This window comes from Hyperolius riggenbachi, chromosome 6 (assembly GCF_040937935.1).
Source record: "Hyperolius riggenbachi isolate aHypRig1 chromosome 6, aHypRig1.pri, whole genome shotgun sequence".
NCBI classification, from domain to species: Eukaryota; Metazoa; Chordata; class Amphibia; order Anura; family Hyperoliidae; genus Hyperolius; species Hyperolius riggenbachi.
In genome coordinates this window covers 211,790,668-211,809,258 of record NC_090651.1, presented here as the reverse complement: position 1 = coordinate 211,809,258, position 18,591 = coordinate 211,790,668, and the positions used below count along the sequence as shown (strand labels likewise).

General features: G+C 42.0%; 1 protein-coding gene across 3 annotated transcripts in view; it reads left to right on the top strand.

The window, feature by feature from the left end:
* PRDM10 (PR/SET domain 10) overlaps positions 1–18,223 on the top strand; it is a 96,012-nt gene extending 77,789 nt beyond the window's left edge. For all 3 annotated transcript variants that reach the window (XM_068240378.1, XM_068240377.1, XM_068240379.1), the window contains exons 14-23: positions 2,817–2,972; positions 3,805–3,984; positions 4,071–4,181; positions 4,271–4,471; positions 7,847–7,978; positions 8,157–8,327; positions 9,883–10,023; positions 14,847–14,997; positions 16,922–17,028; positions 17,109–18,223. In XM_068240378.1, the coding sequence (XP_068096479.1) occupies positions 2,817–2,972; positions 3,805–3,984; positions 4,071–4,181; positions 4,271–4,471; positions 7,847–7,978; positions 8,157–8,327; positions 9,883–10,023; positions 14,847–14,997; positions 16,922–17,028; positions 17,109–17,294 (1,536 nt within the window). In that variant the 3' untranslated portion in view covers positions 17,295–18,223. The remainder of the gene's footprint in view (positions 1–2,816; positions 2,973–3,804; positions 3,985–4,070; positions 4,182–4,270; positions 4,472–7,846; positions 7,979–8,156; positions 8,328–9,882; positions 10,024–14,846; positions 14,998–16,921; positions 17,029–17,108) is intronic.
* Positions 18,224–18,591: the final 368 nt, after the last annotated feature.

Below are 18,591 nucleotides of genomic sequence, written 5' to 3'. Positions count from 1 at the left end.
TAGCAATGGTAAAAATGGGGAGGGGGGTGTTCACTTAATACCGGTAATTCAATTGTTATAGCTAAATACTGTATATACAGTTTAAATATATGATGAATTGGAGTCTGTACCTTTTTTCTACCTTCAAGGTTCTTTGGGTTTGGGTGACAGCCCATCATCCATTGCGGGTTGTTCTGGTGAAGGGTCAAGACCTCTGGTCACTTATACTGCATGCCCTGGGAGAGCCCACTTCAACCACTTGTGCCAAAATCAACAGGGACCTGACAATACTCATCGGCAAAAATCTTGCTTTCTTCTAGGCTCCAGGCTCTCGAGTACCATTGCTGAGGAAGTGTCTAGTCCACCTTTGCATTTCTGTCTGCTAATGTGCCCCCATTCCTGATGCACTTTATAACACACGCCCCCCCCCCCCCCCCCCACACACACACATACACACACGCGCACCCACACACACACTGCATTTGATCGCTCCCCTGCCCTTTTACACAATGCGATTCTCTAACATGTGAGTAGGATATTGGGTCTGCACTTTGAGACCAATAAGAGTACTTCTATGCATCCTTACTTTCCCTCCTTTTAGGCTTTGTTCACATCTACATTCACAATCGCTGACGCCAGCGTTTTGTGAGTGATTTTTTTTTTTTTATTTTTTTTTTTTTTTTTTTTAGCGCTTACCTGCATGCTACGATTTTTTTGTAAAAGCTCTTTTACAGAGCGATTTGTTTTTTTCACTTACTGACGTCAGTCAGAAAGTGAACTCTTTGACCCGGAAAAGAATAAATACAGTGTATTTATTCTTAAAAGTGCTGGGGAAATTGCTATACAAAGCGCTTTTTCAAGCATTTTGCGATTTCCCCATACCTTCCATTGAGGCAAATCGTCCCAAAAATGGTACAGGCAGCGCTTTGGTGAGTGGATCGGAGTCGAACAGCTCAGGGGTGAACACTTGACATGTGACATGAGGAGATAAACATGGGTACATAAGGTACTAGGCCTACTAACATCTAGTCTGGTGTCACTTTCTTTTTTTTTGCTGTAAAAGTGTTAAATAAAGGTGTGCAGTTAAACTGCAAATTGACTTTAGCCTGGCCTAGGGCCATTTCACACTGGATTTTCAAGCCAAGTGGATCTGGTCTCCACTTCACCAGATCCATAAGGCTTGTTCACACTGGTAAACGGATCCGTAAAAATTGATCTGATCACCGGTTGAACGGATCCGCTTTCACTCCATTGGCACTCTGGTCTTCCAATGAGCAGGCGGTGAGGGAGGGTTCACTTACCCAGGCCTCCGTCTTCCTGCAATTGCGTCCCAGGTTGCGTCACGTGACTACCATGCTTCCTCCTCCAACCCAGGGGGAAGAAACGTAGTAGTCACTTGACGCGGTGTGGGATGCAACAGGAAGATGGAAGCCTGAGTAAGAAACCCTCCCTCTCCAGCCTGCTTACACTTGTGTCCCCGCAGACCCCCACCCCCAGTGGAGCGTCCCTACATCCCCCCAGACCAACAACCCCAAAGGAGCATCCCCACGGAAGTCATGTAAGTCTATAATGCACATACATTTTAAAAACTCGCCCCAGTTATCTACGCCGCGCATGCACAGATTGCCGAACAGGAAATTAACATCACTTCCTGTTTGGCCAGATGCCAGATAGGGATTAGAGCGTACTAATGTTGCCGCACTGCCAATCTGCAGTGTGAAGCTGGCCTCAGACTTATAAATTGGTAAAAAGCAATTTCTCTTGTTAATGTGTGAAATTTTAAAGCGGACCTGAACTCAGAACTTTCTCTCTGCTCTAAAAGATAAGTAACAGTCAGCCAAAATAACCTTTGAAAAAACCATTTCTTTGATACAGAACTACTGCAATAAATCTGCAGTGTGTCTAATGCTAGGTACACACGTTGTGATTTCCTGCTCGATCCGCAGGATCGATTATTTCCAACATGTTCGATCGGGTTTCGATCGATACAGCCGTCGATTTTGCATACTTAACATGTCGGAAATGATCGATCCCGCGAATCGAGCGGGAAATCGCAACATGTGTACCCAGCATAACTCCTGCCTTCAGACAAAAAGGTTAACATCCTGTGTTTACATATTACTTGTGTCTGCTGAGGACTGTCGAATTTCTGTGCTGACACAGAGATTAGATTACACTTGTGATTACTTGAAGATGGGGAGAATTAGGCTCTTCTCTCTAAAAACACACAGGGTGCATTTCTTTCTGTTTTCCTTGTGTCCTGTGCAAGAGTTCAGGACCAATTTAAGGACCATACTTCTTGCCATAACAGCTCATTATACTGGATGTTATTAAAGGCTGTAGTTTCTATATATCAAGTTATCTAGCAGGGAGTTGAATCTCACAGTAAAACAAATGATATTTTTCTCTGAAGGAATTTCAATGAGAGATTGTTCTCCACAAGTGACTGCAAGCCAAAGGAGCATAAAGACAGCTTGCCAAAACCAAACAATTTTAAGTTTAGGGCTTAGGTCTTGTTTAGAATACAATCGTTTACCAAACTTGAATTGCTGGTTGCTATTGTGGTAAGACGATACCCCATTTTCTGGCCTATGCATTTTGGCAGACAATCCAGTAGCCTCCCCAACAGTAGATACAAAACAACGGGGCTAGAGCACTCAGCTCTTGATAGAGCTCACAACATCCTAAAAAAATCTATTGCTATGCTACAGTGAAATCTTGTTGCTTACTAACACATGCTTTCTACTGTAATACTTAATTAGATCACAATTTGGAGGAAATATATAAGCAAAAAAACATAATATATATATATTTTTTTCTTGGTCTGTATCCTCCAGGTTAAGAAGCATGTCCGAAGCTTTCATTCAGAAAAGATTTACCAGTGCACAGAGTGCGATAAGGCCTTTTGCCGGCCAGATAAATTACGTCTGCACATGCTGAGACACTCTGATCGCAAAGACTTTCTCTGTTCTACATGCGGGAAACAGTTCAAGGTGAGACACTGCCTCCTTTTCTTCTGCTAATTGAGTGAAAGATACCATCTCTAATTCATCTCTTTTCTGTTTATATTTGGGGATGGTCAATGAAATGCAAATAATTCCGAGTTGATGCAAGATTATGTAAATTTATGCAGCTTGAAAATGGATTAAATCAAATTCCACCTCGCTGGGATTTGATTGGTTTATTTTCAAACTGCATACTATATTTGCATAATCCTGTTTAAACGTTGAATAATGTGCGTCTCGGAATTATGTGTATACAATATTTATATTACTACTTGTTTGTGATCACAAATGTGTAGTTGAATCTGAATACCTCCAATATACGGTCTGTTGAAATGCGATTATTGAGATGTTTGATATTGGTTTTTAACGCTAATAAAGAAAAAGACTGAGAAAAAAAGGTTTAAAATTATTTTGGTTTTGTTATATTCCTAGGCTTTTATGGCTCATAATTAAGGCAGCGCTTCCTAGGGGCCACAACAGACGTGTCACCCATGTTCTATGAGTATGCCCAATTTGTGGACAGACTCTGAATCTGCATGGATTTACTGTCTGACCAGTGTGATCAGTGATCCTTCACTCTTCCTGGTGGCACAAGCTCAGGGAATGCTTCTGTATGTCATGTAGTCAGTGGAGGTGCCCATTTTACTTTAAAAGTCAATTGACCCCTTGAACTCTTCACCACTGAATTTGTTCTTTGGTACAAGGTTGTCATATGAGCAGCACAATAAAATACAGCTTTACATTTAAGACTTTTCATGTTATCTAATAGGGTGGAATTACATAGGAAGATGTCTTCTAATAAATTGGACCTGTTTTATAGAGAAAAGACAAGCTGAGGGAACACATGCAGCGGATGCACAATCCAGAGAGAGAGGCAAAGAAGACAGATCGCACTGGCCGCACAAAGGCCTTCAAGCCACGTCTTGCTTCCACAGACTACGAAAGCTTTATGTTCAAGTGTCGATTGTGCATGATGGGATTCCGGAGGAGAGGCATGCTGGTAAAAAGAAAAGCTATGTTCATGGCCACCGTGTTAGCATTCTTAGATATCCATTTTCTACTTATCTTGACACTCTTTTACTTCAGGTCAATCACTTGTCCAAGCGACATCCAGAAATGAAGATTGAAGAGGTCCCAGAGCTAACTCTTCCCATTATCAAACCCAATCGCGATTATTACTGCCAGTACTGTGAGAAGGTGAGACAACTCATTCAGCCTGCATTAGTGATTGTCCTCTAATGAGCCTGTGCTAAAATATCATTACTGAACTAATGTTCTTTTGGCAGGTCTACAAAAGTGCAAGCAAGAGGAAAGCACACATTTTAAAGAATCACCCAGGAGCAGAGCTTCCTCCTAGTATCCGGAAATTACGGCCAGCTGGTCCTGGCGAGCCTGATCCCATGCTTAGTACTCACACTCAGCTGACAGGCACAATAGCAACGCCACCTGTCTGCTGTCCACACTGTGCCAAACAATATAGCAGTAAGGTGAGACGATTACATTTTTTTTTTTTTAAAAAATGGTTGCGCATGCAGCTTGTCAGCAGAGCATACTGTATGCGGAGTTCAGTCCCAAGATTTCACTTAATTATCACAGTTCAAAGCTGCACCACACTAGCCTTATAAAACATTTTATACAATCCACTAAATCTAGTTCTAGACATGAAGATTAGCCAAGAACTCATGAAGATTTCTACAGTATATCATTCTAAGCTATATCATCCAATCTCTTAGCGCCCATTTCCACTGCAGGCTTGCATTTTATGTGTGAAAATTTGCATGCGTACCGTATATGACAATTTCCTTCTTCTTGGCTTCCTTTAAAAAAAGTATGCAAATTTTCGCATTTCACATGTAGTGCCTTTGAAAATTATTATGCATGATTCTGATGCGACGTAGTGTGGTATGCAGAAAAATGCAGTAGGCTGTCCAAATCTTTTGGGTATCAGACAAAAAACAACAACAAAAAACACATTCAATGGAAACAATCCCATTGAAATTGCATTGGTGTCAGTTCTTATGTGAAATCGGGCCATTACTTATGTGCCTGTCTCCCCATCCCCACTCTGATGGACTGCAATTTCTGACATTGAATTTCTTTATATAAGGTAACAGCTCTCTCTTAATTTCCTTTATGTAAGAAAACTGTGTACAACCTCCCACTGCACTGGCACAACTCTTCTCCTGTAAGTGCCCTGAAAAAATACACCCTAGATGCCCAGTTGAAAGCAAACCTCTGTCTCAATGTAGTAAAGTCTTGTCAGAAGGTATTGCCATTCAGGGAAGGGAGGGGAGCAGAAAACACATACAAATGATCAGTTTCCTTCACAGATCAACCAAGAGACAGATCTCTCTCTGAATCTGATCAGAGAGAGATCTGTTGGCTGTCCATGCATTGCAGGCCAATTCCTGATGAATTTCAGCATGAACACTCTCAGGAATCAGCCCTGTTACGCTGCTGCAAATGTACAGCTGCTCCTGCTTCCCTATTAGCATCCCGTGTGGTTGCTGGGTATAGTATGTTGCGTGTGTTTGTCATACATTCGCCATGTCCTGTATGCAGGAAACCACGTGGGGCGTAAGTGGGGAAGCAGGAGCAGCTGGAATAGGTAAGATTTTAATGCACTGGTATCGGGGGGATCACATTAACATTTAGGGGGACAGCGGCTTTGTCGGTCGTAGCGATCGTACTCCGTTACTGGAGCTCACCTGCTCACCTGCTTAACCACATTGGAATGAGATTTTCCAGCATGCCCAATCGATACATTAGACTGATTTGGGCCCGAAGTCGGCTGGGTCATTGATTGGGCATCCATGTGACACAAGTTTTCATCCCGTTATATAAAATTATCAAATGGGATGGTCCATTGATCTGCAAAATCAATACATGTATGACGTGACTTTTAGTCACGCGCTAATCAACTTTTCCAAACAATGTCCTGATCAGTGACTGTTTGGGTCTTCAAATAGTCCTGTCCAGTTTATTGGTTGCTTCTATTTAGTTAGCAGCATAATTCCAATCTGATTCTCAGTCAATTCAGTTATTTGATCAGATCATTGACTGGATCAGAAGTTAAGATGAGACCGTGAATGCTAGGACTAAAGGTGCATGTGCCGTATTTCCCCGGAAATAAGACCGTGTCTTAATTTTTGCTCCAAATGTTGTAATAGGGCTTATTTTCAGTGGATGTGTTATATTTCTATGAACACACAAGTTCCTGTGCTGTGTGTCCTCCTGCCTTCCCCACTTTGCCCCCTTTTCCTCTGCTGGATCCACCTCTTGTGTCCCCCTTTTGACCTTTAGTGTCCTCCTGGTGTCCCCCTCTGTACCCTGTCCTTCTCTATCCCCTAAACTCATATGTCCAATGTAACCATATGTCCTCCTGGTGTTCCCTGTGTCCTCCAATGTCCCCCTGCATCCTCCTCTTACCCCTAGCTCCATGCCGCGCTGTCGCCAGTGTCCTGCGATGTCCCTCTAATCCTCTTCTTCCCCCAGCTTTATACTGCTGTGTCCCCGAAATTCAGCCTATGGGGAAAAAGTACAGAAACTTGTGTTTCTACTGGAGCCGATGATCTTGTAGGCGGGACCATGGCTCTGTTATTGGGACGATCACTGCACTCGCTGAATAGTTTTTCCCCTTACTGCAGCTAGGGCTTACATTCGGGGTAGGGCTTACATTTCGAGCATGCTCAAAATTCCTGTTATGGCTTACTTTCAGGGGATTAATTTCAGGGAAAAGAGGGCATGTATGTGTGTGTGCAAAACATGATCAATGCTTTCCTTTCTTTTTTTATTGTTTATAATAATAATAAAGCCAGCATGTTTCAACTTTGACCTGTGTTTATAGTGATCCGAGGTGAGAGTGATATGAAGGCTGCTATATTTGTTTCTTTTTAAACAATACCAGATGCCTGGCAACCCTCCTGATCTATTCGGCTGCATTAGTGCCTAAATAACACCAGAAATAAGCATGCAGCTAATCGTGTTAGATTTGACAATTTTGTCAGAAACACCTGATTTGCTGCATGCTTGTTTAGGGTCTATGGCTGAAAGTATTAGAGGCAGAGCATCAGCAGGATGGCCAGGCAACTAGTATAGCTTAAAGAAACCCAGAGATGTCGCACTACAAAGGTTTTTTTTACTTACCCGGGGCTTCCTCCAGCCCCATAAGCATGGATGCGTCCTTCGCCATCCTCCGTTCGTCCGCCATCAGCCCTGGTAACTGGCTCAGTTAGCTCCAGTCTAGGTCAGCCGGGCTCTTCTGCACATGTACGGACCTCCTGCGCATGCGCAGAAATCCCCGGCTGACGTCACTGAGCCAGATACCGGGGCTGAGTGTCGCTAAATAGATGGCCGCGGGAGGATGGCGAGTGACGCATCCGTGCTAATGGGGCTGGAGGAAGCCCCGGGTAAGTAAAAAAAACTTTGTAGTGTGCCGTCTCTGGAACACATTAAAAGGAAATAAATATTACAGCCTCCATAATACGCTCACCTCTGGTTCACTTTAAGTTTAGCCTGTTGCCATGTCAGGTGACAGGAGGTTATAAGTTGTGCATGCATCAAGCATTTTAAAGAGAATATTTCTTGGTTTTCCAGCTGGCAATGTTCCTTTAAGTACAGGTACCATACATGTGGCCAGCTTTACTCAAAAGACAAACATGCACGTGCATATACTTGTACCTGAAATAGAAAAAAATATTCACTTGCAACGCTAAAAAAAACATTGGAGGAGAAAAGCACGATGCCAACAGCAATTGTACCAAGATGATCAAAGCAGAGATTATAATGCCGTGGTGTTTTTAATCTTAGCACAGACCCTTTTATCTAAACCACTTTCAATCTTTTTTTCTCATCCTTATTAGACAAAAATGGTTCAACACATACGCAAGAAACATCCAGAATTTGCTCTTTTGCCCATCACAGCACAGACTGCAATGATCAGCACAACCCCTACAGTTCTTACAGCTGATGGCACGAGTGGTGAAACTGTGGTGGTAAGTATTTGGTGCCTTTCACCTCTGTAAAGCAGAAGTGGCCATAGACTTGCCCATTGTTTAATATTTAGGCTGTTTTCTGTACTTGACAAGTGCACTTTTTTTGTTTCCTTTAGTATACATTTAAGCAGCATTATGTTTACTCAGCCTTTTCTAACTTGATCATTGTCACCCACAGACAACAGATCTCTTAACACAGGCGATGACTGAACTGTCGCAGACTCTGACCACAGAATATCGAACTGCACAGGGTGACTTTCAGCGGATCCAGTACATCCCAGTATCACAGGCTACAGCTGGTATGCAGCAGTCGCAGCACATACAGCTGCAGGTGGTTCAGGTTGCCCAGGTAAAATTCTTCTGGAGAAGTTTTACTATCATTTGAACTATGGATTAACAATGTAAACCTGATACGTTTGTTTTGAAGTGATTACTTAGGGGCAGTGGCGTAGCTAAGGATCTGTGGGCCCCGATGCAAGTTTTACAATGGGGGCCCCCCTAAGCACTCTATACATAGCAATTGATATGACTCACCAGAACCTTCCAATGACAACTACAGTGTAAGAGGTGCAAGAAGGGGATGGGAAACAGTGTGTTAATAATTACCACTATTCAAAGTATCTATAGAAGTGATTATTATGAGCACAGGACCAATAGAGAGCTAATACTGCAGTTGAGGGAGGGCCCTTTGGGGCCCCTCTGGCCCAAGGGCCCCGATGCGGTCGCAACCTCTGCAACCCCTATTGCTACGCCCCTGCTTAGGGGGATGTTATGTAACTCAGTCAAAACCATGTTTTCATTTAAATAGAATAGGGAAAAATGAAAAGTTCTGTAAGGGCCCATTTCTACTACCTGGATGCAGTCGCATCCAGCCACAGGTGTGTTCTGGTTGTCTTCCGGAAGTCCGGATGCGGCTGTCACTGGTTGCTAAGGGGAATCTAATGTGTGCTGCGGAAATCTGTAGCATGCCATCCATAATTTCCCCAGGTTATATTGCAAATAAAAAAAATTGTATTCAATGAAAACTACACCATTGGCATGCATTGGTTTCAGTTTTGTTGCGATGCGAATATGCGGCTAGTGGAAACAGGCCCTTAGCCTTTTAATGTCATTAGTGTCTTTTAGTTAAGAAGACATCCACTTTCTGTAACTGAGAAAACAGGAAGTGAAGAAATATTTCTGTTAAAAGATTTTTCCTCATGCTCTATCTCAGGTGATACAGCAAGAGGTGAGACGAAACCTTTCCAGTAGGGACTGGAACCGCTTTTAAACTAGAGGGAGATAAAAGGGGAAAATGAGTTGAACTTTCCCGGGGCTTCTAATGGTCCCCCCGCAAATATCCTGTGCCCGCACAGCCATTCACCGATGCTCCGGCCCCGCCTCCGGATCTCTTCTGGAAATTCACACTTTAAAGTCTGCAAACCACTGCGCATGCGTTGCCATGTCCTCGCTCCCGCTGACGTCACCAGGAGCGTACTGCACAGGCCCAGTATTGTCTGTATCTGCGCAGTACACTCCTGGTGACATCAGCGCGACTGAGGAAGCATCAATGCAGGCACAGTGGTTCTCAGACTTTAAAGTCTGAAATTCCAGAAGTGAACCGGAGGCAGGGCCAGAGCATCGGTGAGCGGCTGCGCAGGCACATGATGTCTGCTGGGGACCATTAGAAGCCCCGGGTAACTTCAACTTATTTTCCCCTGACGACCCCCCCTACAGTATTCTTTTAAGACCCTTCTTCATCCCCTCTAAAACTAATATAGAAAAATCTGTTTATATGCTGTGGTCCCACCTTACATCCACTTTTGTTACAAAAAAAGAGGCATGGAAATTTCTTGTTGAGGGGATTGGTGGTAATGTGTGCTCAATATGCTATTACAAGGCACTGATACATTTTCTGTTCTCAGGCCCCATCACCTCACCAGTCTCAACACTCTACAGTGGACATGGCACAATTACATGAGACCCAAGGCTTCACTCAACATGCCATCCAAGTGCAGCATATACAGGTGGCTGAATCTGCCTCCGGGACCCAGGCAACCTCTCAGGTAAATTAGTTCTTTCTGAAGTACAATACTATGAAAATGAATTACATCCCGTGTAAAGTTTTCTCTTCACAAATGTAGACATGCCAATATTGTATCTTCATTTAAAGAGACACTGAAGCGAAAAAAAAATTATGATATTATGATTTGTATGTGTAGTATAGCTAAGAAATAAAACATTAAGATCAGATACATCAGTCTAATTGTTTCCAGTACAGGAAGAGTTAAGAAACTCCAGTTGTTATCTCTATGCAAAAAAGCCATTAAGCTCTACGACTTTCAAAGTCGTGGAGAGGACTGTTTTCTGACTTTTATTATCTCAACTGTTATTGAACTATTTACTTTTTTCTGCCAGAGGAGAGGTCATTAGTTCACAGACTGCTCTGAAAGAATCATTTTGAATGCAGAGTGTTGTGTAATCTGCACATATTAGAGAATGATGCGATGTTAGAAAAAACACTATATACCTGAAAATAAAAATATGAGAATATTTTGTTTGCTGCTAATCTTCTAGTAATTATTCATAGTACACAACCAATTCACTATATCATATTTTTTTTTTCGCTTCAGTGTCTCTTTAGGCCCGGTTCACACTTGCGGTGGCCCTCCGGAATCGCCGTGCCGGAGCCGCACCGCCTGCAGAACGGACGGAACGGACGCACGGCATAGCAATTAAAGCCTATGCGTCCGTTCACATGGGTCCGTTCTGCAGAACCGGAGCCGGACCGGATCCGGGCCGGATCCGGACTCCGGCCTCCGTTCCAACATGCGCTATTTTTTCATCCGGCCCCTCCGGCAGCCGTATCCGGGGCGGAGCCGGACTGCACCATCCGGCCAATACAAACCAATGGGAACCGGAGGCCGCACAACACACTGGCTGAGAAATCCGGATGTTCTACCCCACTTCCTATGCGGATTGTTGCGGCGATATTGGCTGGGGACACGTGGGCAAGCATTTTGGAGTGGAGCAGCACAGCTGGATCCGGATCCGGAGATGTTGGCAGCATGTCGCAGGTGGAGGTGAGTGCTAAACAGCAGAGGGCCTGATTCCACAGGTCCCCCTTCTGCTGACCTCCCAGACCCCAACATTTTTTTTTTTTTTTACGTGACTTTGCCAAACGGATCCGGATCGCATCCTGATTACCACCTGATGCAACCTGACCGGATCCGGATCGGATCCGGATCAGAACCGTACGGTTCCGATCCGGATCCGGTCAGGTCATCCGGTCCGTTTGGCAAACAACCGCTAATGTGAACCGGGCCTTAAAGATACTCTGAAGCCTCTGAAAATGACCCTTTTTATTAGCCAGTCTTGTTAAAGGGGTTCTTTCGCGAAAAAAAGTAGGCAGTTAAAAAATGTGACAGATGACAGGTTTTGAGCCAGTCCATCTTTTTAAGGGGGATTCTCAGGGCTTTCTTTGTTTTCAACAGCATTTCCTGAACAACAGTTTAACTGCCAAAATAGCAAGATACCAGCCGGCCTCCCTAATCACTTGCACACTATTATGTCAGTTACATTTTGCAACTGCTGTTCAGGAAATGCTGTTAAAAACAAAGAAAGCCCTGAGAATCGGCCTTAAAAAGATGGACTGGCCCAAAATCTGTCATCTGTCACATTTTTTAACTGCCTACTTTTTCGCGAAAGTACCCCTTTAAGCACTAATGTATAGAGATGGGACGAACCTCGGATTTTCGGTTCGCAAACCTACCGCAAAAGTTCGGTTCGCGCGAACTTTCGCGAACCGCAATAGACTTCAATAGAGAGGCGAACTTGTAAATTTAGAAAAAATTATGCTGGCCAGAAAAATGATGGAAAAGATGTTTCAAGGGATCTAATACCTGGACGGAGACATGGTTGAGTGGGATACACGTCAAAAGTCTCTGTAAAAAAAAACTAGATTTGACGCAAACCACTTTTTTAAGGTCAGAAATCACATTGAATGTTTAATTGCAGGCCTAAACTGCTTTACAACCTCTTGCATGTGTATACATCAATCAGGAAGTGTAATCTCCTCTCCTCCTCCCCTCCCTCCTCTTCACAGTCAGCAGGCCCATTGTCGCCAATCAGACTACACTCACTCCTGGAGCCCCCCCCCCCCCTTTATAAAAGGCAAGGTTCTCTGGCCGTTTTACTCACTCGTCTCAGCTCTGAAGAAAGACTGAGAGGGGCGGGAGGAGGCAGAGATCCGTGGGAGATAGACGTGAATGGAGGAAGAGCTGCAGCTGAAAGCTCTGCCTCCAACAGAAAGGAGCCCCACAATTTGCCCCTGGCATTTGGGGGTGATTAAAGCCTCGTTTTGCCGCAGGATAGCGGCAGCTCAGCTAGTACATTGTTGCTTAACAAGGCTGGCTAAAAAAAAGGGTAATTTTCGGAGGCTACATAGTCTCTTTAAACAGTATATAAAAACTAAAGTAACTTCCATGTTCAAGCCGAGGAACTTGGGAGGCCTTAAAAGAGACACTGAAGACTCTTTTTTACCTTATTTTCTTATGCAGCCATCTTCCGCATTAGATTCTAAGCTGATTCGCAGCATCCCTGTTATTTATGGCCCAGAAATAGCCCAGCAAAGTTCCACAACTTTGCAAGTCGCAGACTTTGCAGCCTGGTAGAGGCAGAGCTGTGCGCTGTAGCTCTGCCTCTTCTCCAGTTAATCTCCGCCTCTCCCCACCCCTCTCAGTGAAAGAAGACTGAGAGGGGCGGGGAGAGGCGGAGATTGACTGGAGTAGAGGCAGAGCTACTGCATACAGCTCTGCCTCTACCAGAAAGCAAAAATATGCGGATCCTGGAACTTTGCTGGGCTATTTATGGGCCATAAGTAACTCGTTCTGCCGCTGGAATGCAGCAAATCAGTTTAGAATTATATGCTGAAGACGGCTGCATACGAAAATAAGGTAAAAAAGAGACTTCATTGTCTTTTTAAGAAGGCCCTGTAAGCAAGATCGGGCCACTTTATTAAAACTAAAGAAACCCTCAGATATTCCCATTAAAGTGGACCTGAACTTTTGCTCAGGACAGAAGGAAAACCTAGAGAAATACACCCTGTATGTATCTAGAGAGTTTAGCCTGTCTAATTCCCCCTCATTTGTGTCTAATTGCAAGTTGTAATCTGATCTCTCCCCTGTGTCACATGACTGCCACAGCAGATAAGGTAATTTGAAAGCACTATATATTAACATGTCTGCTTCTATGAAAGCAGGAAATAGAAACAGTGCAGATTTATTGCAGGATTTGTTTCAGTTGTAACAAAGAAATGTTTTTTTAAAAGGTTTTTATGCTGTTGCGCATCTTTTAGAGCAGAGAGGATGTTCTGAGTTCAGGTCCACTTTAAGACATGTTCAGGCATACTGCTATGTCTAACCCTATTTTGAAGCCCCTAGTAGAGGAGGGCCCTCTGTTCTCCTTCAGAAGAGCACCCACTATTGTATATTTACTTTGCAGAAGTGAGTTTAAGTCTCTGGGGAGAGAGAACTGGGTAAATGGGGCATTGCCACAGGAAACCATAGATGCAGACATTGTAAGTCGTGCAGGCAGATGGCTGTTGGTACCGTGTACAACCTGGGTCCATTGCAGCATAAAGCGAGAGCGTTCTTTACGTGTAAAATTAAGTTAATCGTTTAAGCCCTGTGGTGTGCCTATGGCAGGTTCTATATAGGGGAGACAACTAGGTCCTTGTAAAAATGTAAAAAAAAAATACACATATATTTACATCCCACCCTTCCAAAGATACCCACATAAAATGTTTAATAATAATAAAAAAAAAACCAACACAAATATTTACCTAAGGATCTAAATGTTTTAAATATCTATGTAAAGATGAAATATTTCTATTTTTTTTATAAGCTTGTAAATAGTGATGGATGCAAAACGGAAAAAATGCTCTTTTGTTTCCAAATAAAATATTGTCGCCATACATTGTGATAGGGAAATAATTTAAACGGTGTAATAACCGGGACAAGTGGGCAAATACAATACGTGGGTTTTAATTATGGAGGCATGTATTATTTTAAAACTATAATGGCCGAAAACTGAGAAATAATGAATTTTTTCAGTTTTTTTTCTTATTCTTACTGTTAAAATGCATTTACAGTAAGGTAGCTCTTAGCAAAATGTACCACCCAAAGAAAGCCTAATTGGTGGCGGAAAAAACTAAATATAGATCAGTTCATGGTGATAAGTAGTGATAAAGTTATAGGCTAATGAATGGGAGGCGAACATTGCTCGGATGCATAAAGTAAAAACGACCGAGGGCTTAAGTGGTTAAAAACGCTCCAGAACCGCTCTGGTGTGCACCAGCCCATACAATGGATTATGCTGATCGGCGTCAGCAGAGTAAATCTTCCAGACGCGACTCCTTAGGTATATATGTGTACTGGCAGTGTAAAAAATCCTTTTTATCAGCCACAATACATGTCATTAACATTGCTACAAATATTTATGTTAAAGGGACTTAAAATGAAGAATTTAGCCATAGTGCCCCTTTAACTGCCTACTTTTTCACGATAGTTGTCCTTTAAATAATGCATTGGGCTATAAATTTGTAAATTGTGCATAATATTTGTTTTATCATAATTCCTTTATGAGATCAAATACATGTATTTTGAAATATGTCAAAAAAGTATGGACTTTTCATACCTGTATGTAAAATCTTTTGCCAGATTTGAAAAGTTATGATTTGCTGTTATTACTTTCTGCTTTAGCACGATTGTGACCATCTAATCAGAGCCTCACAAATCTGTGACCAGATCAAACTGATCGCATGCTTCTACTCAAGTTCTCATAGACTTGACTACCTGTTACTTATGGTTTTACTCCTGTTCTTATTCAGGTTGGGGGTCAGCCTCTTAGCCCCTCTTCCCAGGAACCTAGTCAGGACTTAAGCCCTTCACAGATGCAAACCCCCACGTCTCAAACACAGACCAACTCTACAGTACAGCATGCCTACCTTTCCAGTGGCTGGAACTCTTTCCGTGGCTACCGTAAGTCTGCATGATGTTAAAATAAAGATAGCATACTTAACTACTACTGTACTGCTTTGCTGCTTTTTTTAGCATGTGACACCTGCCATCATGCACCTGGTATTTTGTAGAAAAATCATGCGATGAGCATAGCCATCATTTAGTCAAATTAGGGAAAGATTTGAGACTTTGGACATCCAGTATACAATAGTGTCATTTATCCAGTCTATCTGCGATGACTGAGTTAAGCATTTCCCTTTCAATTATTAGGAAGCCGCTAATTTACAGTGTTTTTTTTTCTGATTTGTAGGTACTACAGACTGAGATGTAAAAATTCAGCCTGTGAATTCTGACAGGAAAGGGGTCAGAAAGTGAAGCTGAAAGGGGTGGTCTGATGCATTTCTTTCCACACAGTCTGTGCAGTGTAGAGGGAAACATATGAAACAAGCTGCACTGCCATATAGGGCTCTATTCACAAAACTTCTCATAAAGGTTCTATTTATCACCTAATTGATAAAAATAAAGATTCAGCACATTTACAAGCAAAATAATCACTCAAAGTAAGTTGTTTCTGATTTCGGTAATTTAATTTCAATATAATTTTTCTGACCTTAATTATATTATATTTTTGTGCTTTGGAAGCTTAAAAGTGTAACATTGATAAGGTGAAAACGCTTTGAGAATTATGCCCATTGTGGTGAAAAACATCACACTGCTTCCTGCTTTGTAGTGTCACTCAGTGCAGGGAAGTTAATAAAATTCTCCTAGAGCATACATGTTAAACGCCGGCCCGTGGGCCAAATTTGGCCCTCAGACCCATTAAATTTGGCCTTCAAGTTGTTTCCCCACTTTGCATTAAAGGGGCACTACAGCAAAAAAAACCTGTAAAATTTAAAGTATATGCAAACATATACAAATAAGAAGTACATTTTTTTCCAGAGTAAAATGAGCCATAAATTACTTTTCTCCTATGTTGCAGTCACTTACAGTAGGCAGTAGAAATCTGACAGAAGTGACAGGGTTTGAACTAGTCCATCTTTTCATTGGAGGTGAACCCCTAGAACACCAGGAAAACCATATGGGGGAGGTAGCGGAAAAGCACTAAAACTGTAAAGGGGAGGGTGGGGGTCTCTAGACCCCAGGGAACTGTATAGGGGAGGGAGGACCACTAGACACCAGAGAACGTTATAAGGGAGGAAGGTGGCCAGTAGACATTGAGGTTGGCCTGCGACTAGGTCCCAAGTGTACAATTTCGGCCCACTTTGTATTTGAGTTTGGCACCCCTGTCCTAGAGGATGTTATTTACAATTTATGCCAAAGGTGCAAGTAAGTGAAAATTCCAGTAGTTGTTCAGTCCAATTTGCTGTTTTTCTTGGGATTTGCATATTACATATTCTTAATGATCACATTCATGGGTAGCAGAATAAGAGGGAGTGAGAGAAAATATTAGCATAAAAGGCACCCTTATCTTTTTAAACTCTTTCATGCTGAGATTTTTTGGCAGATATATGGTTCAATAGATAATTTCCGACATGTCCGATTTGACTTTCGATGGCAGATAGATGGTTTGATAGATAACTTCCGACATGTCAGATATGACTTACGATAGTTTTTCTGATTGATTTCTCATAGAAGTGAATGGAAATCGATCAGAAAAACGATCGGAAAAACGTTTGGAAAATCGATCGGACAGTAAATCTGCTGAAAAATCTCATTGTGTATTCCCAGCATTAGATTTCCTTTAGCAGACAAGTGTAAAGAGCAAAGATAATGTAAGGTCCAGCTAAAAAAGATTTCTCCTTTCAAATGTTTAGAGCATAAATTATTTGTTGCTTACTGTCCTTCACACTTAGCATTTTGTAATGACACCTGCTACCTGTAGACTATTGAACAGTTTAAATATGTTATATTTCAATATAACTGCTGTCTCTTCTCTTCCTGGCAGCCTCTGAGATCCAGATGATGTTACCACAGGGGCAGTATGTAATAACCGAGGCAACAGTGGCCACCCCTGGAAGTGCTGTCACTGGTGGTCAAGTCAAAGCAATACAGGTAAGGACTGTACTGTTCATAGACTCTTGTTCATATCTCCAGTTTCCATATAATCACAAACTACCTACCTCTCTCCTCAGGCGCATTACGTCATATCAGAAGGCCAGAGTGATCTTGAGATTAAGAAGAATTCCACTTTAACAGAAGATGTCTCCACAAACTCAGAGCACTTAGAGCAAGCGGCTGCTAATGCATCACAGACTGCACAGTATATAATTGCTGCCAACATGAATGGAAGCAGTGAGGTGCATATTGCCAAACCTTAATATGAACCAAGGCTGAATCCATATAATAATATCCTGCTGACCTGCGTTTAATTGGCCGCACAATTTGTGAGATGTCTGACCTCCTGATTCACCACATTAAAGTTGATGCAAGTGTTTGGAATCAGTAGCAGCGGTTACATGGATTCAGAAAACATGGCACCGGGCATTAAAATTTCAGGGGTTTTCTGAAAAACTTTGTGAACCTGTTGTAAATGGTCATTAAACTTGGCTTGCGTTAATTCCGTTCATCTGTCGGCTCTTAAGAAAATAACTGCTGTTGGTGGTAGTAACTTGCTCAGCTGAAGAGTGACATTACTTAATGGACAAAGGCTGAACTACTCCCTCAAGTGTTTCCACGGATGCACAAATCCCCTTTTTGGACTGAATGGATAATTAGTGAACTCATTTGTGTGGTTTGACCACACGTGTTTTCTACAGAGGCATTAGTCCTCAGAATCTGGAATTCAAAATGTTTCATTGTGTTCTTTGGGATATACTGGATTCACATTCATATTTTGTTTGAATTGTACTTTTTTGTTTTTAATGCAGACTTCTTTTTCTGCATTCTCGGTTGTCTTTTTTTTTTTTTTAGAATTGAGCAGATAAAAGCTGAATTTTAAGAGTTATATAACCCTAATTTAATTCCCTCAACATCCTCTTAATTCCTGATTATTTATTTTCAGTGTGGTGGACTTTGCACACTGTGTCTCAGAGTTATTTCATTAGAAGACTGTAAATACGTTTGTGGTTCTTTTGACGCATCCCGTCTTGCATTTCCGTACTTGTAAATATTGCTAACTAATTGCCAGCCTTGGAGCTCTAACCCAAAGTGCGACATACTGTGAAGACAGACCTCACCGGACCATTCATTTCAGGACCACACGAAATACCGTGTCCTCTTCTGAAATAAAACAAAAGACTTCTCCATTGTTCTCTCGTTTATCATTGTGGAGTTCAATATATATATATATATATATATATATATATATATATATATATATATATATATATATATACAGTTGTGTTCAAAATTATTGAAAATTTAGTGTTTTGGCCAGTTTGACATTGATCATTGATTTTGATCATTCCAGTCATCTTGTTTACAATTAAATCAAAGAGACACTTGTAAGTCAGACAAATATAACATAAAATTTATAATGAAATAACCACAAATGTCTTTTCTGTGCTCACATCATTATCAATTTTATTCAACTCTCAATTGAAATTCATTCTTAGTACAACATCCTTTTCCAGTTATAACAGCTTTTAAACGTGAAGCATAGCTTGACACAAGTGT